Source organism: Nylanderia fulva, unplaced genomic scaffold, assembly GCF_048542155.1.
Source record: "Nylanderia fulva isolate GAGA-0341 unplaced genomic scaffold, ASM4854215v1 Scaffold43, whole genome shotgun sequence".
In the NCBI taxonomy this organism is placed as follows: Eukaryota; Metazoa; Arthropoda; class Insecta; order Hymenoptera; family Formicidae; genus Nylanderia; species Nylanderia fulva.
Genome location: NW_028190510.1, coordinates 507137 through 533289, shown reverse-complemented (window position 1 = coordinate 533289; position 26153 = coordinate 507137). Strand labels below are relative to the sequence as shown.

At 29.4% G+C, this 26153-nt stretch overlaps 1 protein-coding gene across 1 annotated transcript in view; it reads left to right on the top strand.

The window, feature by feature from the left end:
- cpx (synaptic transmission protein complexin) overlaps positions 1 to 26153 on the top strand; it is a 220856-nt gene that overhangs the window by 37805 nt on the left and 156898 nt on the right. Inside the window, exon 2 of the mRNA XM_085486438.1 lies at positions 24905 to 25001. Within this exon, the coding sequence (XP_085342564.1) occupies positions 24947 to 25001 (55 nt within the window). The 5' untranslated portion in view covers positions 24905 to 24946. The remainder of the gene's footprint in view (positions 1 to 24904; positions 25002 to 26153) is intronic.

Sequence of the window (26153 nt, the reverse complement as noted above, 5' to 3'; positions counted from 1 at the left end):
ACCTGAAATTAGAACGCTTCATCTTTTATTAATATTAATATTTTAATTTGCATAGGAAAATGATCGATTAATATGTTAATTTCTTAAATTAAACTCGAGATTATAAGATCGAGCATGCGATTCGCATCATCGTGAAATTACTTAACTACGACGCGCGCGTTTCCTCATCAGAATATACATCCCTCCTCGAAGGATACTTTAGGGTTTTGTGTAATTTCCTTAAGGACTTTGAATAAGGCTGATGGATGATTTTGCGGTTTCTTTTTTGGCCACCTCTCATCCGTCAGATCGGTAAGCTTCCTCTTCTTTTCGCATTCCACTTCGCATCTCGAAATATCTTCACGCTTTTTCCTCTTCCTCCTTCTTTTCTCCTCCCGGGAAATACGAGTATAATGAGGCGGAAGATAATAATTTTAAGAAGATATCGGATATCTGACGAGAGAGCCCGGCTTTACACGGTTATTTTTAATGTCATCGCAAACTTGACACGTGTTTCATACCGATCGATCCGTCGTTAAGAGTCATATATAGAAACAAATCTGCGATATGTATAGATATGTATATGTAAATCCAATATTGAATGTTAAATCAAGAGTAAGATTATTGATCGCTGTCATTCTCGCGTGTTCGCATTTCAAACAATATATAAAGCTTCGACGTTGCGACGAAGTATCGATAATTATCTTCTCTATATACATTATTTCGAAAACGTGTCGTTTCGTTTAAAATCGACACGTTTTTCGCATACATATAAATTTGCATTAATGTCGGGTTTTCAATTTTTTTTTGCTGTTTTTTTTTATTTCACAGTCGAATTTTCTCGCTCCGGCCGAATACACCCTGTCCTCGATTCGACTCGAAAATATTTCCCGATCGAGCATCTCCATCAACGACAGATTTATGTCTGCGTTTCAGCAATTTTCCGAAAAACGCTATATCGCCGTGACAACAGCAGTGACATGGCGAAACTCGCCGCGGAATACGTTTCAAGTGGAGATACTCGAATCGCGTGTCATCATAACGAAGCCATATGCGAGATCGATGGCACAACATAAATCCATTTATGCCAACAAAAGCTCGGCAGCTCAGCTTCCAACATCTATCTCACTGTTGCACGCTCGCGTTTCACTCCTGCGTAAATATTGCCTAGGGAAAGAAGGAAAATATGTATATAGGGTGTTTTTAAATAAGTGCGAAATTTCAGAGATGGTTCTGCGTCGAAAATTAAAGGATTGAAATCATCTCTGTGAAAATATTGAAAATAGAGGATTGTAGTATATATAATAAAAATATAATGTATGTACTATAATATAATATATATGGGATGTTTGTAAATAAGTGCGAAATTTTAAAGATGATTCTTTGTCGAAAATTAAAGTATTAAAATAATCTTTGGTGAGAATGATTGAAAATAGAGAGTTGTAATATATATAATAAAATATATAATATATATTATAATATAATATATACAGGATGTTTTTAAATAAGTGCGAAAAATTTTAGTGTGATTCTTTGTCAAAAAGTAAAGGAATTTTTTAATATTAACATGTACTCTTACATATAATATATTCCTCCCTGAGAAGTTATATTTTTTCAAAGTGGGAGATTATGTTTGTATTTTTTTCTTTTGAACATTATATTGATTTTACGAAAAAAAAGAAATATTATAAATTTCTACATATTTTTAAATGATTACATTCCAGTTTGGTTAAAAAGTTCTAATAAAAAATTAAATAGAAATTGTTAGTTTCTTCTTCTTATTAATGATATAAAAAGATTAAAAAAATATAAATATCTTTTTTACTAGCAAAATAATTATTACTATCAAATTTTATTTCTATAACTTGTAAAATTTGAGAAAAAGAATAAAAACCCAATTTTTAAGGAAGAATATAAAGAGGAGTATATTGTATGAAAAATCCTCTTTGATTTACGACGAAGAACCATTTCCTAAAGTTTTTCATACTTATTTAAAAATATTCTGTATATATATACATATATATTTTTTTTTATATATATAGGCTGCGGCCCACGCATAAAACCAATAATATAAAAATAACATAATTACAAATATTTGCTGCATCAAAAACCTGTTTACGAAAAAATTTAATGTATTCAAAAGGTCTTTCTATTACTAAACGTAAACATAAAGTCACCCCCGCTTCTCTTTCAAGCATAAATAAAGGGCAACGTCATAATTTTAAAATGAATTTCCCTATAAAATATTACATGTTTAGATTGTACTGGAAAAAATAAGTAAATTTTTTTTCTGGAACATTTGTTTGAAAAATGCTTCTGTCAGGAAAGTTATGAGCATTTAAATTTTAAAGTAAAATGCATTCAAATTAATGATAAGACCATGAAAAAGAATGAAAGAAAATTGTACATGATACGGTAATGTAAGATGAAAAAAGTCTTGTAAAAGAAGACTTTAATTTTATTTTTCTAGCTTTCAATTTTAACTTTTTTTATAATTAAATATAACTTTTTAACTTCCTAAAAATTAATTTTATTATATTTTTCCTCAAAATAATTTTACTTTAATCTTCTAATTTTCTTAGGAAGTAATTTAATTTTATATTTTCTAATATTAATTATAAGTTTTTTAATTAAAAATAAATTTTGAAAATTTATATTAATTTTTTGTTATGTAAAATTTATAATAAAATGGAAAATAGAAAAAGTTTTTCGTTTAATTTATAGTTTTATTATTAGTTTAAATGCACTCTATTTAAAAATTTAAATGCTTATAACTTTTGATGCAAGCATTTTTTTAATTAATATGTTGCAAATAAAATTTATTTATGTTCTTTAAAATCTAAATATGTAACATTTTATAAGAGATTCCATTTGAAATTATGAAGTGACCCCTTTTATGAAGTTAGCTTTTCTTAAGAAAAATTTCTTTAATGATTACGTCAGTTTTTAACTCGATGTAATAAATCATAAATAATATTTTTCATCCCACAAAGTATTAGATTACGCGGCATTTTACAGCAAATCCCCAAATAACTTACATAGCAAGATAAAGTTGAAGATATTTTCATCATCTTAATTCTTCTTTAATACGCGCCTTTTTTATTCTTCTTTTTTTTGTGAAGTTTTATTCTTTTAAATTGTAATATGAAAATATTTTTTTAATTTTTGTTATTTTTTTGTCACTCCAGTTCGCACTCGGATTCTTGAGCTTCGCATTTTATAAAAAAGTTTCCGGATGCCATTAAAAATTTGCTTCTCTGACAAAGGGAGAGATGCACCGTTTATTTGTATAATAGTAAAGAATACAAAATTGTTGCGATTCTTGTACTTGTAAGCACGTTCCTCCAAGTACTCCAAGTTGTATCGACTGTGTGCAACTCCGTTCGGGAATTCCTAGAACTAAATCGGAAATAATTGTGAGGCAAAATTCGAAAAATGAATATCCGTTGTAGGAGAAACTCTTCCGCCTAAAAGTTTTTTTAATATTCCTAGCGAGAAATGCTGACACATTTTTTTTTGATTGTAGATATTAATTTGCGCTAATGGATACAAAGAGTATATCAGTGCATGTAGCATTGAAAGACTTTGCACATTTTTATTATCGATTTTTAATAATGCTCTCATTACTGATTCTAATCGAACCGCGAGAAAACTTGGAGAGTTTTCCGATAATACGATTTTTTGTACTCTATAAAAGAAAAAAGATAGAAAGAGATCGATCATAGAAATAATGTGTGAAGGTATTCTCAAATATATCATCTGGTTTCATTATATGAAACATGAGTTGTAAGACTAACGAGGATCTGTGCTGAAGTAATTGATATATCGAAGAAACGAGAATTGATGCCAAGTCATCAATAATTACTCAAGCCGATGAAATTCCGATGCCCTCATTGCGACAGATTAGATTCGATCGTAGAGCTGTAGAGAAAAAAAAATAAAATGCTCCTCGTTTTGTTTTTTATTTTCAGATATTTAATATTTTTATATTTTTATTTCCTACAAATTAATTTTTTATTTTTCATGTTTTAGATGATGAAATTAAATAATAGATTATAATTCAAATAATTTTCAATTAAATGCATAGTAAATTTTTTGAAATGAGTTTAATTGAAAATTATCCAAATCATATCGAATTTGCTGCAAAAGTATGAATAATCCATTAAAATTACTTTCGAAAAATAATAAATTAAAAATATAAGAATTTCAGTTTTGTTATTGTTTTACAAAAGATATAACTTTAAATAATATTATAATATATAAAAAAATTTTTTAAATTGTTTAACAAAATAAAAATCCTGCATTTGATGCAATGTTATTTATTGAGCAAAAATTCCGGAAATAGCAAGCATCGAATGACGTCATTAGATATTAAAATGACGTTATTTGACGTTTTAATGACGTCAGTTTGTTAGGGATCCTTAAATCAAAATGCTTGTTCGAAATTGTTTATTGACAATTAAATTAAAATACAATGAAATTGAAATAAAATTAAGGGACAGAAATTCCGATTTTGGAAACATTAGTCGTAATTCGATTTTCGGGGCACGAATACGAGCTTGTCGCGCTCGTCGAGAAAATGCGCTTCTTATCTGTATACGAACGCGATAAAATGCGACGGCGACATCCCATTCGACGTCACCATGACGTATAAAATACACGTCGGAATCTACCAGTATTCCCACCTGGGCGTCCTACGATCCATTTTCGAAAGTATTTCGAACGCTTATCGATATCCGGGAGAGAAAGAACGCTGGCCATTAAATTTTATCGCTCCTCCCATTTAGTTTTTTAGGCGACCTAATACGACATTCATGGAGAATTCAGCAGCTGACGCGATTATCTTTAATTCTGTGCTTACATTTCAGACTAATTTGAAACTCAGCCCCGTCTGTTTTTAAACGAAAAAGGGCCGTTCTGTCTCGTACGAAAAATTATAACATTTTATTATTACAAAAATCGTAATTTTTATTATTATTTTTAAATTGCAAATGATATACATTTGTTATAAAATATTGTAGTTTTTTATATTTATATACTTTTATATCACGTTGTACTTTGAAAGATTTTTAATGTAGCCCCTGTTTTATTATATTCTAAATTTTTATACTACTTAAGCAAATTACTTTGACAAAAATATTACAAAAAAAGTAAATTTAAGAGTTTAAATTAACAAATTTAATTAAACATTTTAATAAACAGTTTAATAAAGAATCTAATTAAAAATAAAGTAAAGAGTGATTATTATAATTATAAGAATTATATGTAATAAGAAATAAAAAATAACCTGAAATAAAAAATGTTTAAATATAAAGTAAAATAAATTGTTTAAAAAACATGAAAAAACTCTTTAAGAGAGTCACTAACGCTGATATTTTGTATTTTGTTATGTTTTTATATGTTACTGATATTTTATACCGAAATAACGGGGGAAATGGGCAATTACTGACGTTTTATATCTGAATAAAAAAATATATTAAAATTATTACTATATATACAGGGTGTTCCATTTTAAAGGACCCACGCAAATATCTCGAAAACTATGAAAAATACGAAAAATGTTTTAAATAAAAGTTATTTGACTCGAAAGGAGACATAAGATGGTGTCATTGATTTGAAAAGTCATTTGAAGGTCACATGAAGGTCAACTTCAGTTTCTTAAATAAAACCACCTATTTTTCATTGCATATTCTTCTAGGTTATTTCAAGATCTTTCCAAAACCTTATAATAAAGTATTTTTTCGTGGAGCACTCTTTGAATTATAAAGATTTGAAGCTAACCACTTTTTGACATAAAATGTAAAGTATCTTATAAAATATTCAGTTTTCGGGAATCATACCTTAATACTTTTTTGCACAGTAAAATAAAATCAATCAACTGGTATAAAGAAAACAGATAATTGTTTTAAAAAGAATATGTAATATATAACATGCAGCTGCATACTTTTTTTATAAGCAACTATATGTGTTTTTTTTCACCAATTGATTGGTCTCATTATTCCGTGCAAAAAAGTATTAAGGTATGATTACCAAAAGCTGAAATATTTTACAAGATATTTTACATTTTATGTCAAAAAATTGTTAGCTTCAAACCTTTATGACTCAAAGAGTACTACATGAAAGAATATTTTATTATAGGGTTTTAGAAAGTTTTTGAGATAACCTACAAGAACATGCAATGAAAAATAGGTGGTTACATTTAAAAAATTGAAGTTGACCTTCACGTGACCTTCAAATGACATTTCAAGGTCAAATCAATAGCACCATCTTATATGTTTCCCTCAAAACCATACAATTTTTGTCCAAACGTTTTTCTCTAAAAGGCTTAATTTTTGAAAGAAAAGGGGTGTATGAGTATCTGGGACACCCTGTATATGTAAATTAAGGATAAAATAAAAAATCGAATAAATGGCACAATATCTCGCGTTGACGATAAAACTGAAATGAAAAAAGAGCTCGTTGAGAAGTGAAAGAACGCGTTGAGTACATAATAATCCTGTAATCCTCCGCCATAAAAGGAACGCGCTTTTCGGATAAACATTTTCAGCTTGGCAAACTGTCAGCGGCATTGTAAATTACTTGTAAAGCACCGTCGGAATTGCGTTGTGTCGACGGCAATGCCGCTTAAAACGATATTGCAGCGTCCTGAAGCACGTCGGAATGGTCATCGTATCGATTAGATCTGAGAGTGGACCGGTTAATTTACACAAGTTGGGGACTTGTTCGCGCTATTGGGTTCGCTGTCGGGCTCTGAATGCGAGAACTGGACACTGCAATGGCTGCCCGTTGCAAACTGAATGCCCATATCTTCGGAAATGTAGGTATCCGGAGCGTCGATCTACGTATTATGCATCCTATTATCAAAAGTTTAACGAGAGAGAGAGAGACTGCTCGTGATACTTGCATTCCGCATGCACTCGTGCATAGGATTCTCCGCTCGTTATTATGTAGGGTCGCTAAAAGTGACTTTTTCATATTTCCTTATATCTCGTATTTTTTATTTCTAATAACATTACATTGAAAAAAATTTTTTAATTAATAAATATTTATTTCAATACTGTCGAATAAATCATTTATTTGAAATAAATAAATTATATTGTATATAATTATATTAATTTCAAATGAATGATTTGTTAGGTATTGAAACAAATACTTTTATTTGAAATAAATTTTTTTGGATTATTCGAATTTAATAATTTTTTTTTCAGTGTAGTTTACAGCCAAAAATTATTTTGAACCAAACAAAAATATTTCTTATAGATTTTTGGCTGCTGAAAATGATGCCGCAAGCCAATTTTCACCAGCAATAGTTTCATGTGTAAAAAATGGCTTTTTTGCGATATTTGAGATTTTTTTGTAAAAAAAGTTTAACATTATTTGGAAAGTCTAATCAAATATCACGTATGTACTGTTCATCCCCTATAAAATAATTTTTTTTATTTCGATATCTTACTTTTTAGCCATTTTAGTTATGATGTGTGTGCACAAAAATGTAGGATGAGTTATTCTCGTTTACTAGGCTTCCAAATTGATATCTAAACATTCACTTATATTCCTTTATTTAATGCCAAATTCGGCTTGGTCTAATTTCAGGTAAACAACAATCCGTATAGTCAATAAATAGATTGATAGTTTATCTAATCTCACATTTTGTCGATAAAACAGGAAAAAACAACAGACTTCTTATAGATGTTTAGGATTCCCTTGTATAATTGCCTATAACTTTCCATATTTAATTAGACTAACTTATTTGAAGTGACAAAATATAATTTCCCAATTAAAAGGTTTGCATTTTTTTTTTATTTTTACTTTACAGGAAGAAATCCGAAAATGACTGTTGGCTCACCCTGTATAATCGGAATAAAGTCCTGGATTGCGAATGATTATAAAATGCACCCTCTAGTGTAATAAAACGCGTGAATTGTGGAGGAAATATTTCTTAACGAGACGAGTAGTATTAGGATACCATCCCGAATAGCTTTTAATTGGCGCTATTGAGAAACGCCACACGAATCCCCAAAGTCTCCTTCATCCTCTGTAATTTCTTCGCCTTCTTATTACAGTTTCCACGGAGGACGATTAATCCTCTCGCGGATTCGTAGAAAATCTTTGCTTACGAGAAGAATCCGTCTTAGATTGCAGGCACTATTTCCACCCGTTACTGCTCTAACATTCCAAGATTCCCCTTTTCCCTTTCTCCTGTTGCGAATAAATTGAAATTTCTCTTATATAAGATTCTCTTGACGCATATGTCTCCATTTAATTTGCTTTGACAATTTTCAGCATTCAAAAGAATATAAAGCTAATTTTTTCATACTCTTTCAATGTCTCTTTGTTTATCAACGTGATTTTATATTTAATCTTTTGAATTTGAAGTCCATTGATTTATATTTGATATTTTTTTATAGATATTACATAAAACTAGGGAGAGATTAAATAGAAAAAAGTAAATTCTTTTTTTTTATATAAAATAGTTTTTATGAAGCAGTCGCTTTTTTCGAAAATTTTGTTTTTTTAAAGTATTTAATACCTTTATATTTTTGTTTCTGCTAATTTATTTTCATTATTTTTAACTTTTGGATGATAGATAATAATCCGAATAATTTTCACGTAAATGCATAATAAAAATTCTTGTTACGCATCTAATTGAAAATTATCCGAATAATGTAGTCGATTCTGATGTAATTAGCTGCAAAAATTTTATTCATTAATCCAAAAACAAATTTTTGTTTTAATAAAATTGTTTAACTGTTTTTTCTATTAGAAAAACGATAATTTTTACATTTTTGCAGAAATAAAATCAATTATCAAGCTTTGAATTAGATCGCGGATGACTTCAACCATTCGAATAATTTTCAAGTAAATGCATAATAAAAATTCTTGTTATGCATCTAATTGAAAATTATCCGACTCTGATGTAATTAGCTGCAAAAGTTTCATTTATTAATTCAAAAACAAATGTTCGTTTTAATAAAAATTGTTCAACTGTTTTTTTCTATCAGAAAATTACATTTTTGCAGAAATAAAATCAATTGTCAAACTTTTTTGAAAAAGGAGAGAATCTTTTGTTTAAGAACGTTAGATCGTGAATGACTTGAACCATCGAGAAGCAAGAAAGAAAGGGTTATCTTTTTTTTGCGCGTCATTAAGTCTCTGGTTAATTATCTGCGACCGATCGATCCGCGATAGAATTGCTAAAATAATTTATCGCCAGTTCGCTGCTTATTTTCACCAGGGGTTGAAAGAAGAGGTTTTTGATTTGGCGCACAACTTCTTAGCCACCCCTAACGATACTCTCTCGCTATCTCTTATTATTTGCCTTCTCCTCTTCTCTCGCAGCCTTGTTAGGTAATGAAGATTACGATTCTTCGATTTTCTTCCATCGCACATTTAGCTTCCGCCCGAGTTTTGCTTGGAAATTTTATCCTTGCTCCAGATAGATACAGTACGATTAAAATAAGATGTTGCAATTTATTTACATAGTCTTTTGTTCGTCGTCATTATTTATTTTTCTTTGAATAAAAAGCGTCTCGAGAGGAATCGTTCATTCACCACTTCAGTTTCTATAGTTAATTCTTCAGTTAATGAATGGGTACCTGGGTATCTACAGCAATTTTAAATGTTCAAAATGCGTCGAAATTTTTCTCTATTTTTTCCAAATAAAATGTCACAGTGCAATGTATCAAAACTACGCAGTTGAATTGATGGAAAGGAAAAAAATATGCATTGACAGAAAAGTTGACATCAATTCTAAAATTAATTCTCCGGGTATAAATGAATGAAACCTTCCAAGGAAAGAGTGCGACACATCAAATTTATAAATATAGAAGAACGTATGCTAAATTATATTATAGATAATATTTATTTATATTTGTGTGTAATACAAAAGTATTTTTAACAACGATAAAAAGTATCTTTGTTAAATTTTTCTAGACCAAAAAGGCAATTTTGAATTTTCTCATTTATGATTATAAACATTCTTATAGAAATATGTTTTGTTGCAGATGGGGAACTTTTGTAGAAAATAAAACGATTAAAAAATACGATTAAAAAACTTATAGGTACAATTTAGCAAATCGGTATTGTGAATCGTATCAAATACTACTTTTAAAAAATTTTTAATTTTTAATTTATATGAAACAATGATGGTGTTAATGTTCAGCGTATAGTTGACAAAGAATCATAGTTTCAAATAAATGAAAAAATATTAATACAATAATAAAGGGCAAAATCGTTACACTAAAAAATGTTACATATTAAAAACCGGTCGACTTAAAATTAAAATAATAAAATTAAATAAAATGAAAATTTATTATATATTCAAAAAAATAAAATTAAGATAGGATAACGCGTTTTAAGTCGACCGATTTTTAATATATAACATTTTTTTAGTTTAACGATTTATTTGACTCGAATTTGCCCTTTATTATTGTATTAATTTTGAAGAGCCTCTGCCTAATCACTTTTTTAAAAATATATCATTATTTCTTTGCTAATTTGATCTTGCAATTTTAATATTTACCATAAAAAGGGGTACGATCTAACATATTTTTCCCTATAAACACTATAAATAGGTTCTTCCTCCATTCACGGATTCGGGAATGCATAAAGATATCCTCGCCCGTGAAATGCTCGCCACATGTAAAGAGACGTCGACCTCGTAAGAATACGCGGCATTCCTCTGCTTTACTTACACTCCTCCTTCTTCCCTCTTCCAGGTTCTTCCCGCGTCGTGCTTTCAATGGCTGTCCCCTTCAGCGAGCGCCGCGAGTGGAATTCCGTTACGAAATCGTTTGCTGGAAAGTTTCTTCTTATCCGGAGCTTTACTTTTTTTTCCTGTCTTTTTGCATTTTTCCACCTTCTCGCGCGCCCGCGTTTTTTTTTCTTCATCTCCCCCTTCCCTCTGAAGTTTCATTCAAATAATGCACGCCGACAGAAGCCGTATTTGCGCGCGAGGAAGCCTGCGATTTTTCATACACGCGCGTTAAATTCGATTGCTCCCTCGCGCATCCTTCTATTCGCTATTGTGGACTCGGATGAAAAAGCTTGCAATAATGTTGCAGAAATGTGTAAGAAAGAAATAAGCAATACATCTCCGATGGAATTAGTTTCTTCTGAAGATTGCGTTGCGATGATCTTCGCAAAGTGTCCAGATATGGTATGTAGGTGGCGCTGTGCAGATACTGACGTCATATTTTCAATTCGCCAGTTGTCGTCGGTGATAAAAAATTGAGCGAAAAATGAATTACAGAAGTTCCGCGAATTACGAATTTTATATTAAATTCATAGCGACATATAATAATTTCGCCTAAATGTCATCCTGAATATAATTAATCCTATACAATTGGCAACCATTTTTTTGCATTTATTATGTCTTTTATTCTTTCTTGATGACCGCACTAATATGTTACGATTTTATTTATTAACTTTGACTTTATATGAATTTTATTGAAATATGTACATTTGCAGCAGATTACGTCATTTCCAATTGCCAATCGGTCGTAAAATATGTAGCGGAAAATAAATTATACTGGATCATAAATTGCAGTTCCGTGATTACTTAAGGTTGCGTAAAATTTTGCAACTATATACGCGAACATATCGTTTAAATATAAATTCATAGCGACATTTGTGACATCGTAATAATTCTCCCTTTAATGTCAGTCTGAATACAGTTAGTCAAACAGCTGGCAGCCATTTTTCTCGCATTTATTATGTCTTTTCTTTCTCGATAGTCACTGTGTATGATAATATGTACGATTTTTTATTTAGCTATATAATATTTACGTATTTTATTGAAAAATAAATTTAAAATCTTTTAAATCCCAACGTATGAATAAAATTGCAGAATATTAATTTTATCTCGCAAAAAGCAATAAAATGTTATAAAATATAAAGAGATATTTATTTTCTATAATATTAAATTGTCAATTTTTCAACAGTCACCGTGAGATGACCAACTGTTATTCATATACCTATATACATATATATATGTTTCTGACAATTATACATTTTTGTGCATAAATCAATTTTTATTATTCTACTTATAAAAGTATTAAGTAAAATAATAAAAACAATCAATATTTATTATACTACGAGATATTCGACATTTTATTTCAGTTTTTAAACGCTTCTTCTAATGTTATTCTTACGTTAAGTGTTCAAATATTCCGTCATTAAACTCTCCATATTTTCAGACACGTTTTATTATACGTTTTTCATAACAATTTTAAGCTGATTTTGTTATTTATACTTTCAACAATGTATTTTAACTCTTTCAAGTCATCCACCGACACGAAAGAGACATTAAATATCTCGCAAAGTATTGACTTTTCGATGACCTCACTTAATACTTTTATACACAGAATAATGAGAGGAATTGATTTATGCGAGACAAAAGCTTTACAGCTGCATTAAGAAAAATGCAATTGTAACGATGCATCTGCAACACAAAAGTGTCATAGAAAATTAATTCTCGGTACGTCACGCAATATTTTCCCTTGTCATTGTTTTTTCTTCGCTTACGAGACAACAGAGTATATATTCCGTCCCAGTTGTCAGATGCATCCTGTATACCACGAATACGATTAACGTACCTCCATTAATAAATTATATCAATAAAAGAGAGAAAGAAATACGTGAAGAGCGATAATATATATTAAATAGTATAATAATACATCTAATCGCAAAGTGACTTCTATATATGGCCGAAGCAAGAGCCGGGTTGTAGCAACCAGTAACAGTTTCTGACAATTCTAATAGGGGCCGTCGACGGACTAATAATAGTAAAGATCAATACGCGCTGGTAGTAGCACAACTACGTCTCTCGTCTTTCTCCTCGCTCTAGTCCCTCCTCGATCGGCGCGAGCTCGTCGTCGTCGGGGCTTTTCGTGGCAAAGAAACCTTTGCGAAAGACCAATAAGAGCAAGAGACATATTTATGTATTCGATACATATCAAGTTTACGGGAGTTGCACATCCTGTGGTATGCAAAGGTTATACCTCTTATAAAATATTGAGATATATGTACATAATATACAGGGTGTCTCATTTTAATGTCCCATCCCAAATGACTTTTTTATTATTCATTGTGAAAGGAAACGTTTAGACAAAATGTATGGTTTCGATTGGGAGATCAGATTGTGCCACTGGTTTGACCTTGAACGGTTGCTTTAAGATCACGGAAAGGTCACCTTCAATTTCTCAAATGGAACCACCTATTTTTCATTGCATATTCTTGTAGCTTCTATCTCAAGAGTTTTCCGAAAACCTATAATTAAGTATTTTTTCATTAAGTACTTTTTGAGTTAATTAACAATTTTGTGACATATAAAATGTAAAATATTCAGTTTTCGGTAATCATACCTTATGTCCTTCTTGAAACTCGTCGAAAATCGAGTAATTTTTTCTTTTTCCTTTCTTCTTTTTTTCCGAAATTTAGCGGATATATTTAAGGAGATGCTGATCAGATCTGTTTTATTGACAAATATTTTTATTTAACTCTTTATAAAGATCTTTCTGAGGTGCAATTTTCCCGGTTTTTTTTACTTTAGTATACATTATTATATAGTAAATTTTATACATTATATATAGTAAATTTTGCACATATTATAAACATATTTATATAAATGATATATTTATATAAAATTTAATTATATGATTATATAACTACATATATAATTTTATATAATTATGTAACCTTATAATTTTGTATACATTATCAAATTTTGTGTACCTATACATTATATGTTATACATATATATGTGTGCATATAGGACAAACGTCCGGATTAATCCTGCATATATATTATATAGAATGTAACGTTATCGGATATTAAACGCCATGTAACATTATATGTATAAATCAGTAATAGTAACTGTGTCAGGAGTAATTATACATTATGCGCTACGATGATCGAAGCTTATCATTTGCAATAAGAAAAAGTTCCCGGGACTGATATAAATAATTTGCATTCGATTCCGTCTCCTCGGAGAGTGACGAAGCAACAAAGACTTTTTTATGTATCACCAGAATAAAAGATCGCATCGTCATTAAGTGTTCTGCTTATGTTCTCGCATCTTTTATCGTCGTCGACTCTTATTTTCTATATACATACATACAGGGTGTTTATAAAATTTTTAGATATACTTCTAGGGGTTTATTTCTCACGTCGAAATAAAACAAGTTTACATATATTTATAGTAAAAAATGAATAGTTGCGCAATTATGGTTAAAACAGTTTATGTTAACATTATTAAAAATTATTAAAGTATGTATTAACATTATTAAAATATATAATTATAAGCACTGTTTGCTGTTATCTAAATAAAATTATATAGATGATCATCTAGATGAAATTTTGGCATTATCTTATATTTATATAGATAAGAAAAATATGTATTATGTATATCTGTATCTTATATAAAAAGTATTATTTTTCTACTAAATTATCTAGAATAACTATCTAGAAAATAATTCAGATATAGTGCTTGGTTATAGTCATAGTACCTAAAAATATTTAAGTAGTAGAACTTAAACAATAAACGATAAAATCTTATAAATAAAAATATGAATATTTTTGTCTCTTTTATAATTTACATTTTTTTATAACTGTGTTTCCGTAAGCGGTCTTAAAAATAATATTATTTGGAAATTATCCAGATAAATCGTCATATATATATATATATAATTTTATCTTTTATCTAGATATATTTAAAACAAAATCTTCATCTTATCTAAGATGAATTTACATTTTTATCTCATCTTTATCCAGCTAAATCAGCTAAGCACTACACTGATTATAGCGAGTAAGCGTTTAAATAAAAATGGCCGCTATTTAATTGAATATCTAACTTAACCTAACCATTTACTTTCGATTACGAATATGTTATTTTGTTTCTTTACTTCGATATGAGGAAAACACGTCTAGAAGTTTGTTCAAATATTTCGTAAACACCCTATGTACACGTATCTCTCTATCTTCCCTCGCGATGTAATTACAGTAAACGTTTCATCGATGAAAATGTGACGACTTGAAATTTTTCCGCGCCGCGGCGCCGTTGTGTTTTTTAACGGCGACGTCATTTACTCTCTGGCTCTTATCCCGCTATCGATTACAATGAAAGCATCGCGGTGTCACTTTCACGATGCGAACTTTAAGAGGGCACTAAAAAAATCCTAAATCCTACCCTCGGATATAGGATGAAGGTTCCAAGGTTTCGCGGGCGAACTCGAGCGTTTCGAGTCGATCGATCGGATGATAATAATAACATTTCGCGATTATGCTTTGTTGAATTCTTCCGCATCACGTGCACCAAATAGGCGAGTTTGACCTTTTTAATTAACCAGCTATTTTTCAAAGCGATTTTCAATTGAAATTCTCGTCCCGAGTGAGCAAAATCGGAAACAGCGCAGGGAGACTATATATGTATATATCGATGAAAATTGCTTTTGTATCGCGCAAAATGTGCAATTGTAATCCAACAGATTTGCTCGTGCTGCGTGAATCCGGATAACACCGCTGATAAATTTTATTATCGTCGACCGCGTCGCCTTTGTTTCACACACGTTAGCGGTCTCGTGCCTCGCGTGTTTCCGGATTAATACTTTCGTTCCGCTTTCGTTCGATTTTTCAAATACACGCTTGAATTCATGTTTGTACCGGCACGATTCGCGTTTGCATACTTGTAATCTTGTACAGGGTTACACGTGGACGCGAACTGTCATTTCATTAAATCGCGGATATATAGGCAGTGTTGTGCTTAGATGACTTTCAAATTAGCTAGATAAAGTTGAGATGAAAATATCTAAGCAATCGAAGTAAAGAAAAAAATTACATATATTCGTAATCGAAAAAAACTGTTTTTGACAGTATTGAATCGTTCATAATAAATCTTGCGATTTTATTTCATTGTCGACACGGAAATTATTTTATTATTAAAAAAAATAATATTTTTAATTTTAAATATATACAAGAATTGTTTGTAATAAAAATAACCATGAGTATTTATCGATCAAAATAATGGACCAATTGAAGAAACCCGTTTTCGACGGAAGATGTAAAGGGGGTGGCGTGTATTTCTAGCTGGAAACTCGAAGAAAAGCATATCCTATTACAAAAGTATTTGTATTGTATTCCAAGACGTTTACTTTTCAACCGAGCTCTTTAGTTGTTTCAACATTTTGACGAATAGGCTTATTCTTCTTTTTCTCCGTGTAAATAAATTCAAATTGAGAGAGACGGTGTTCCGCATATTTCATTGAGAGACAATCGTTGGAGCCGAAACGATTATATTTGAATGTTCGTTCATTGTTTTTCTATCTATTCATAAATTCAATTATCTGCTCTTTCTTGCTTCACTGGAAAATTTATGCTAATTATGGAATGCTTATTTCCGCGATGGTCAGCAGTTTCAGGGATTTTTTGACGTTTGCTGCATTATTCACGCATCGGTGAATTCATTTTCTTTTGAAACTGCAAGTAGAGTTAATAGGAGGAATTACGCTCGGCGTATTTCAACTTTGCCCTCAATGGCGTCTATTTTTAATAATAATAATAATCGTTATGATTTCTCAAATAGACATTATAAATGGTAAACAAAAATGAACAGAATTTTATTTAAAAAAAGATTGTTTAAAAAAAACCTTATATTCTTAAGCTACTATTTTTATTTTTTATTATCTCCATTGTATTATTCAATTAAATGTTAATCCGAAATTAATTAATTTTTCCTACGTAAAAAGAGGTGAAAAGGGCAAACGTCTATTTACTTGTTTATTTTATGTAATAATTAAGTTATGATTTCTTAAATATGTGAAAAGGGCAAGCAAAGAATAATAGAATTTAATAAAAAAATTTTATAAAAACGATTTTGTTACAAAGAATTGGTTTAAAAAAACCTTGTTGCAAATATAAAGGCAACTAGTTTTTGCCATTACTATTTTTTTTATCTGCTTTAGATTATTCAATTGAATTCCAATAAAAAAACTATTTTTTTTATGGAAGGAAAATAGACGAAAAAAAAGGAACATTTGTAAGGAACAAAAATGAACAGAATTTTATTAAAAAATGATTGTTAAAAAAAACTTTATTCTTAAGTTACTCTTTTTATTTTTTATTTATCTCCTTTGTGTTATTCAATTAAATGTTAATCCGAGAAAAAAAATTAATTTTTCTTACGCCAAGATTTTTATAAAAACGATTTTGTTAAAAAGAATTGGTCTAAAAAACCTTGTTGCATATAAAGGCAACTAGTTTTTGCTACCATTACTATTTTATTTGTCTGCTTTAGATTATTCAATTGAATTTCAATAAAAAAACTATTTTTTTTATGGAAGGAAAATAGACAAAGAAAAAGGAACATTTGCAAGAAAGAAAGAGAAGTCGTCGACGGTGAAGCACAGAATTGAAAATTCGACAGCGAATGACGCAAGCAGAGGGTTTTTTTTCGTTTTGCAGTCAGGTCGCGTAAGATGCATGGACGTTCCAGGCCGGAAATTCCGGGCCAGATCCCGGTGACAGGATGAGAACACAGTGTTAATAAGAAATGCGTTCCGGAGTGCACGAATTCTCACTCCAGCAGCAGGTTCTTTTCCATTTTACATTCTGCTGTTGCGTCAATTTGGGTTAATGTTGTGTTGCCTGGATATTTCGAAAGAGACGAAACAAGCAAAAATTCCGTTTCGTTGTTAGTCCGCTCCTCTTTTTTTCACGCCTGAATATTGAAATACGTCCCAGTTTTTTAGTTCGATAAAAAAATGATTCAGATGAAAAACATTCCTTCTCTAGCGGGAACGTTATTATCAACCTTTAACCTTTTCGTACCACCTCATCTGTGCGAAAAAAATACGAAGAAAAAACCCGATATAAAATACATAAAATATGGTTTGCGCTGTATTTAAAAAGAAATATGTTAATATGATGGAACAGCTGTATTGTTTCCACATGCATTGTGCATCGTTGTATTATTCCAGCATTTTTTATCACACAATTTCTAATTGTCCAGACAAGAAAGGTGGAAATAAAATGGTCTCTTGCCGTTAACTAACAATAATTTGACCTAGAATCCACATGACGGATCGATTGATTGCGCGCTGACAGATGATCCTTCTTTACATGACTTCTTACTTACGCAAGATATGATGCGACGTGATTTGATCGAGCATCGTACTCGAGTATTTGTACGTGTCGTATTAGCTTCTAATGCCAACTTGATGAATCGAGTATCTTAGAGTTAAGTTCGTAATCTTTCTGCGAATTGTGTAATGTTACAAGCTTGTCAAGATTTTCCAAGCTTTACATGTGTAGAAGATCAAATTCTAAATAATTTTATCGTAAAATGCATACAAAATTAATTTTATTTTAATGACTAGATTTTAAATTTCTTACATAAATATGCATTGTAAACAAAATATGTAAAATTACATTAAAAATATGTAAAATGCTGGATGCCAGGTTTACATAGGTAATTATAAAAGGGATATAAAATAATATATGTATTCATATTTTTATTTATAAATTTTTATCGCTTACTGCCTAAGTTCTCTACTATTTAAGTATTTTCATGTGCTATGAAAATACTTAAATAGTAGAACTTAGGCAGTAAATCAAAATTATCTAAAATATTTTAGATAATTCAGAATTATTCTAGATAATTTAGTAAAGATAATACTTTTTATCTGAGATGCAGCTACATATACATAATACATATTTTTATTATCTATATAAAGATAAAATGACACCAAAATTTCATCTAGATAATCATCTATATAATCTAGATAATCATCTATATTATCTATATAATTTTATTTAGATAACAGCAAACACTGTCTGTATATAATTTAATTATAAAAATGCATACAAAACACGAAATATATTTTATCATTTTTTTTGTATTTTATAATAATTTCAGATTATGAGCTTGATGCACAATATACACTATTGGAAGCACAATCTGAAATTAATTTAAAGCAATGTTGCGCTAAATTATTCCGTCGGTTTCTCGTCGGTGAGGCTGATCATAGACTGAAAATACCTCGCGGATGCCTACGATACTCTCGAGCCATTCGGTTTTTCCTGGCTGCCAATCAACCCTTTGCATTATCTACTACTGCGTTCCGGCTTTTGTTGCCTATTATATTCTCAATTTTCCACTAGTCACTAAAGCATGAAATCCTTTGAGCTGTTTGCATACCTTTTCTCGATACGTCTAGCCATCGTATGAATTGTCCGCATTCCTAGCAGCTATCTTTCATATTATGTGTAATATGGTATGGATAATATTGAGGAAATAAGCAAAATTGAACATTCTATGAGACTATTACCTAAGCTGTTTTTTGTCTTACTTACAATTAACCAGGGTTAGGTGAGTTAATGATTTTTGAAAACTAAGTTAAGTTCAAGTTGATTGCTTATAAAATTAATTTAGTTCAGTTAAAAGTTGCATAAACAAAAAATTAACTCATTGTCAGTTAAGTTAAGATTAAATGAACTGAAGTTAAATCAAAAGTTAATTTTTAGAAACATTTATATTAAATTAGAATTTTGTTTAATTTAAAAAAAATAATAACAAAGAAATTTTGATTTTTATTTAAAAATATATTTTTTGATAATTACAATTGATGACAAATGAACATAAAAATTAATAATACTTAAAATAATACGTTTATAACTTATAAAAAACAATAAATATTCAAAGATAAAGAAATTTAACTTAGGAAAAAAATTAATACTAAGCTAAGCTAAAAATTATTAACTTTTTAACTGTTTTTAAACTTTTAACTAATTAATTAATTATTACCCAACTCTGCAATTACCACACATGTATGTACGTATAACTTTTATATCATTAATAATTTAAAGAGTAACAAGTATAATAATAAAATGTAGTAAAATAATGTATAAAAGATATAATACAAATAATAATAATAATAATAATAATGATAATAATAATAATGATGATGATGATATAAAATGTCTATAAAAATAATAAATTAAAATAATTACAGACTTGAAATTGTAATCTGAAAAATCTATTAGATAATTCTAACTCTCGTCGTATATATCAGCTTTGAGAGGAAACTATAATCGGGTCGAAGATTTTATCTGTCGCTTTCATTAAACAGATTGAAGCGAGTGAATCGAGTTTCGTTCTAACAAGGCATACGCTTTTCTCTCTAAGACGAAAAGTAACTCTTTCTCTCTCACACTTTTCCTTTTTCGGTCTCATTTTTTTTTCTAAGACAGAGAGGCACTTCAATAGGTTTTCATTTGATCCTCAACGATGCAGAGAGTCTGACATCGTCCAAAATTATACGATGAGTCGCGAAGGTTGAACATCTTGAATTTTTTAATTATATTTTATTTAACATTTTTTTATTATTTCTTACAACGCTCTTTTGTGTTTATTGTAATAAACAATTACAAAATTGGAGATAATCAAATTTAAACTAATGTTTAGCTGTGTAGTTTAATATTTGATTAAATTTCACTTAAAATCATAACAGGTAAAAATTATTGAGAAAAGTTAAATCTTATTCTCTAAATATTAAAATTACAATAAAAGAAATTTAAAAAAAGACAAATTTTTTTTATTTATTTAAAATTACGGTTTGTCAACGATATGCTAAACATTAATATATCATTGTTTCATATATCTAAATTAAGAATCAAATAAAAGTAGTATATTTAGTACGATTTATAAATACCGGTTTGCTAAATTAATTGTATTCATTTTTAAATCGTACTTCTAATAATAAAATTAAGAACTTGTAATAAAAATGATGTTTTATTTTCTACAAAAGTTCTCAATCTGCTACAAAACATATATATAAGAAAAATGTTTTATTTAATTTTTTGCTTGTATCTTATAATTTCTTATTATATGCGTTGATTCTTATTAAACTTATTTGCCATTTACACAGCTCTTACAAGCCTTTTTATACTCCTTGTTTTTAATAAAAAAGAGCTTTTTCAATTGTTATTTATATATAAGAATGTTATATTTATAAATTCTCATCAAAAATACTTTTATATCACACAAAATATAAATAAGTATTGTCACAATATAATAACAAAATTTGATGTTTTCTTCGATTGTCTATGTAAATATAAAGAAAACTAATGCCTAAAGTAAAAAATAAATTTACTAAATCGTACCAGTACGATAATAGGAAAAAGTTAGTGGTACATTTTGCAGAACTTTTATTGCTTTGTCAAAAAAATGGCAAATAAAAAATAATTTTAAAACATTTTGCCGATTTTTCAACGCTTCCACATATACAGGATTAAATAAGATAAAAAAAATGCTTTAATAAAATACATTTAATTGCTTCTCTTTGCTCAGGCACGGGGTGTCAAATATTACACGAAAATTGTACAAAATAAATTTATGAACGTCAGCCTTAACACCTTAAAACATTTTAAATCTGTTTAATGAATACAGTAGAGATACGATTTAGCACACATAATTTCTCTAATATATAAATTAAATGTCCTTAAATATATTAATTATTATTAACTATATTAAAGTATTAATATTAACAAAGGACGAAGCGTTCTAATTTCAGATAAAAAACAATCCGCATAGCTAATAAATAAATTGATAGTTTATCTAATCTCACATTTTGTCGATAAAACAGGAAATAAACAACAGACTTCTCAAGAACGTTTAGTATCCTTTTAATATTAATATGTGATACATTATTTTTATATTAATAAAATTATTATTAACTATATTAAATATACAAGATTATAATATATAATTAAAATGAGATTTTGTACTTATAAATAATTGGAAACCAGAAGAGAGGATTAAGTGTGTACCATTAGTGCAAGGATAATAGAAGCAAAAGTGTGTTACGTCATGGGAAAGGAAAAGAGCATGTGCAACCTCGTCTCTCTCTTTCTTCCCTCCTACGAATGACGGGATAAATTGTCGCGTGTTGTTGGAAAATCACGGAGGTCGATGGTTGGGGAAGAGGCGCCGAGACGTCTCGACGCCTGTTTCACTGGCGTCGTCTTCTCTCCAGACTCCGGCTCTCTTCCTCTCCGAGTCTGTCTCCCTTTCTCTTGTGCGTATTTTTTTTATATTTCTCTATTGATCTACCCTCTTCGGCCATTATATACCGCCTCTTCCGCAATTACACACGTTACACAAGTAAAATTGTAAGGACACTAAACTCGCGCAATAATCCTTAATCTAGATTAATCATTTGTCATTCGAAAGATTTATTACAATTTATGTTAATATCAAAATAATGTATGAAATATCAATATTAAAGGGATCTTAAACATTCTTCAGAAGTCTGTTGTTTATTTCCTGTTTTATCGACAAAATGTGAGGTTAGATAAACTACCAATCTATTTATTGGCTATGCGGATTGTTTTTTACCTGAAATTAGAACGCTTCGTACTTTGTTAATATTAATACTTTAATTTGTACAGGAAAAAAATGTATCAATATGTTTATAGTCTCATACATCTTGATTACAGAATTATGAATGCTTAGAATTTCATTATCTAACCTCACATTTTGTCGATAAAACAGGACGGAAATCACAAACTTCTCAAGAACGTTTAGGATCACCTTAATATTTATTAATATAAAAATTGTATTAATATATAAAAAAAATGTATTATAATAATTATAATGGATACCCCTACATCTTTATTAAAATTCTGAGAAAATAATTGTTTAAAGCGAGAGCCCGTATTCTTTTTCGGTGCAAAATTTATTGTAGATATTGCCAAATTTTTTAATGCCAGGATAACGGAAACAAAAAACGTTACTTTCTTCCGACAGTCTGACGTACGTGATGTATGAATATGGCGTAAGATTAAAATACTTTCATCGTCGACGGCACATCAAGGGCGACGTGATCCCACAGGAAACATATATCATTTTCACACACGCAAAGTTAGGAAAGAAAGACGGTTGTAAGGAAATATATGTATAAAGAAAGCAAGTTTTTGCGCGCGTTTTTTAATCGTCTCTTTGATCATTTTAGCAATATTAATTTGTCAAAATATTAATTCGTTAAATAATATTAATTGATATTTTTTCAACAATATTTTATTTAACAACATTAATATATTATAATAAAATTTTAATTGTTTCATTTGAAATATGTGAAGATTTTTACAAGAACATATAAATCATTTTTTTCTCTTTCTTTCGCAATTGTTACATTACTGATACATAATGGGAAAAAATGTATTAGATAAATTAATCATAAAAATATTATTTAAAAAACTTTATTAAAAAGGAAAGATAGGAACGTCCAATATTATTTGAGAGGATGGTACAAGGTTCAATAATAAATGATAATTAGGATGACAGCTTCATAAAACCTTATGAATCATAAGATTTCACTATTCTCTATACGATTATAAAAGATTTTAATTAGAAACTCAGAAATAAATATTTTTATCGGCTCTCAATATAAAGAATATAAGGATGCTGCCTTCTAAGCCGGGCAATAGAGCCAAGGAAACGAAACGAAAAATTAATTAAACGGAACTGTATCTCAATTTGAGATCCCAAAGTTCCACATATAAATTAATTTCGAAACTTACATATGGAGAAATAAGCGAGAAAAATATAGGTCCGAAAAGTCGCTGAAGCGGGAATCGAACCCGCGTCTTTCACTTTCCGGGCGACTGCTCTTACCAACTAAGCTATTCAGACCCTTTCGATCCCATATTTTTCATTTGCCTTTTAAGTAGATGTTAGTAAATACCGCCGTGATTAGCCCAGGCGTGAATAAACTCAGAAATAAATATTTTTATCGGTTCTCAATATAAAGAATATAAGTATGCTGCCTTCTAAGCCGGGCAATAGAGCCAAGGAAACGAAACGAAAAATTAATTAAATTATTTTATTATATTTTAATATATTTAATTAAATATTATTTCTCCATATGTAAGTTTCGAAATTAATTTATATGTGGAACTTTGGGATCTCAAATTGAGATACAGTTCCGTTTAATTAATTTTTCGTTTCGTTTCCTTGGCTCTATTGCCCGGCTTAGAAGACAGCATACTTATATTCTTTATATTGAGAGCCGATAAAAATATTTATTTCTGAGTTTATTCACGCCTGGGCTAATCACGGCGGTATTTACTAATATCTACTTAAAAGGCAAATGAAAAATATGGGATCGAAAGGGTCTGAATAGCTTAGTTGGTAAGAGCAGTCGCCCGGAAAGTGAAAGACGCGGGTTCGATTCCCGCTTCAGCGACTTTTCGGACCTATATTTTTCTCGCTTATTTCTCCATATGTAAGTTTCGAAATTAATTTATATGTGGAACTTTGGGATCTCAAATTGAGATACAGTTCCGTTTAATTAATTTTTCGTTTCGTTTCCTTGGCTCTATTGCCCGGCTTAGAAGGCAGCATACTTATATTCTTTAATTAGAAAGTTTAACTCTTTACATTGGCGATGTAAAACAAAAGTTTTATTACCTTGTAAAGCTTTCAAGAAGATAGACAAGTTAATCGCACAGGAAACTTAAATATCAATGAATTCTTATAACATATTATAAATTCCAAGAGAAATTACACTTATACAAGTATTACAACTATTGAAAGATTCTTTAAACCGTATGTTGGAAGCAATCGCGATATCGAGTCTGAATATAGCATACCAACGAGAAGAAAAAATCCGATAGTTCGCCGTAGAAAGAAATGAATGAAATAAAAATATTACGCAAAAAGATCATTCTTGTTCCACGAAACTTGCTTTCAGAGAACAATCGTCGAGAAAAATAGACGGTTCGAGAGCTAAGAATCGCGACTTTTCAGAGAAATATATGGTAATATTACCGAATTTCTTCTTCAGAAAATTGATTCGACTTTTCATCATTTTCCGCCGTCTTCTATCTCGCAAAATATATATATATACGATGTAATAATTTTTCGTTACAGATTGTGACTTTGATAGCGGTGCGATAACTACAAAGTACCAAGATGGCTGCATTCGTGGCGAAGCAGATGGTCGGGAACAAGCTCAATGCGGTTAAAGGTAAATAATATTTTTAAACTTTATCTCTTCTTTTTTCCCTCGTATCATCCTTTTTATAATACGAGAACGTATAATATATATGGGAACTCATTTCTTGTGGAAATTCGATAAATTACATCAGTTCCAATAATTTTTCCATTCCAATAATTAATACAAGAGAAAACTATAGAATCTTGAATGTTTGTCTAAGAATCGATAATCTGATAACCCAAATATATTTCGCGCATACCAAACGTTATCGCAATCACGAACGCCAATTTCACAATAAAATTCAATCGTAAAAATAAAACGAACCCTCTAAAGATTCCACGGAATTTCTTTTCTATCTGAGCCAGTTTCACCGAAACGTGACCCGTCGAAAATTTGTTCGCCACCATTTCGAATAGACTTTAAACGGAAAGTTATATCGCTCGATATAAAGCATCCATTGTTCCTTCTTTGCTCTTAAAAAAATAAAAAAAAATAAGAATTTGGACTATGAAACATTGTTTTGTTTTATAAAAGCATACTGTTAAATATTGTTGTTTTTCTATAGAATTATTTTTTATTGTTAATTTTTTATTTTATTGTTAACATTTTACAATTCTATACAGAGTGTCCCATTTTAAATAACGCATTACTATTTTTTAAAATCTAATGCTTTTATCGAAAAATGTTTCATATAAAAATTGTAGGATTTCAAGGGAAATATCTTGTCATAAACGTATAGTCTTATTTCAAGTATATTTAAGATTTGGATCGTTATTACTTTTTTAAACAAAGCTAGAATTTTCTCACATAAATTGATTCGTAATATTTAGCATAAAAATTTTGCGTAATATAAAATTTATTATTTTATATAAAATTATTAAAGAGTATTTAATTTAAAAAATATAATATTTTATTTAATATAAAAACATTTAATATATTTGATATAAAAACCTATTAGAATAAACACACAATTGAAAACAAATGGTTTACAAGATATTTTATGCTTTTGATCTCGTAATATATTCATTTTTCAATCATCTTATCTTATTAATTCTCTGCATAAAATAACGAGATAAATCGATTGATGTAAAAAAACATACTTTTGTGATTAAGCAAAAAAGTATTAAGGTAAGATTATCGAAAAATGAATATATTATGAGATATTTCACATTTCACGTCAAA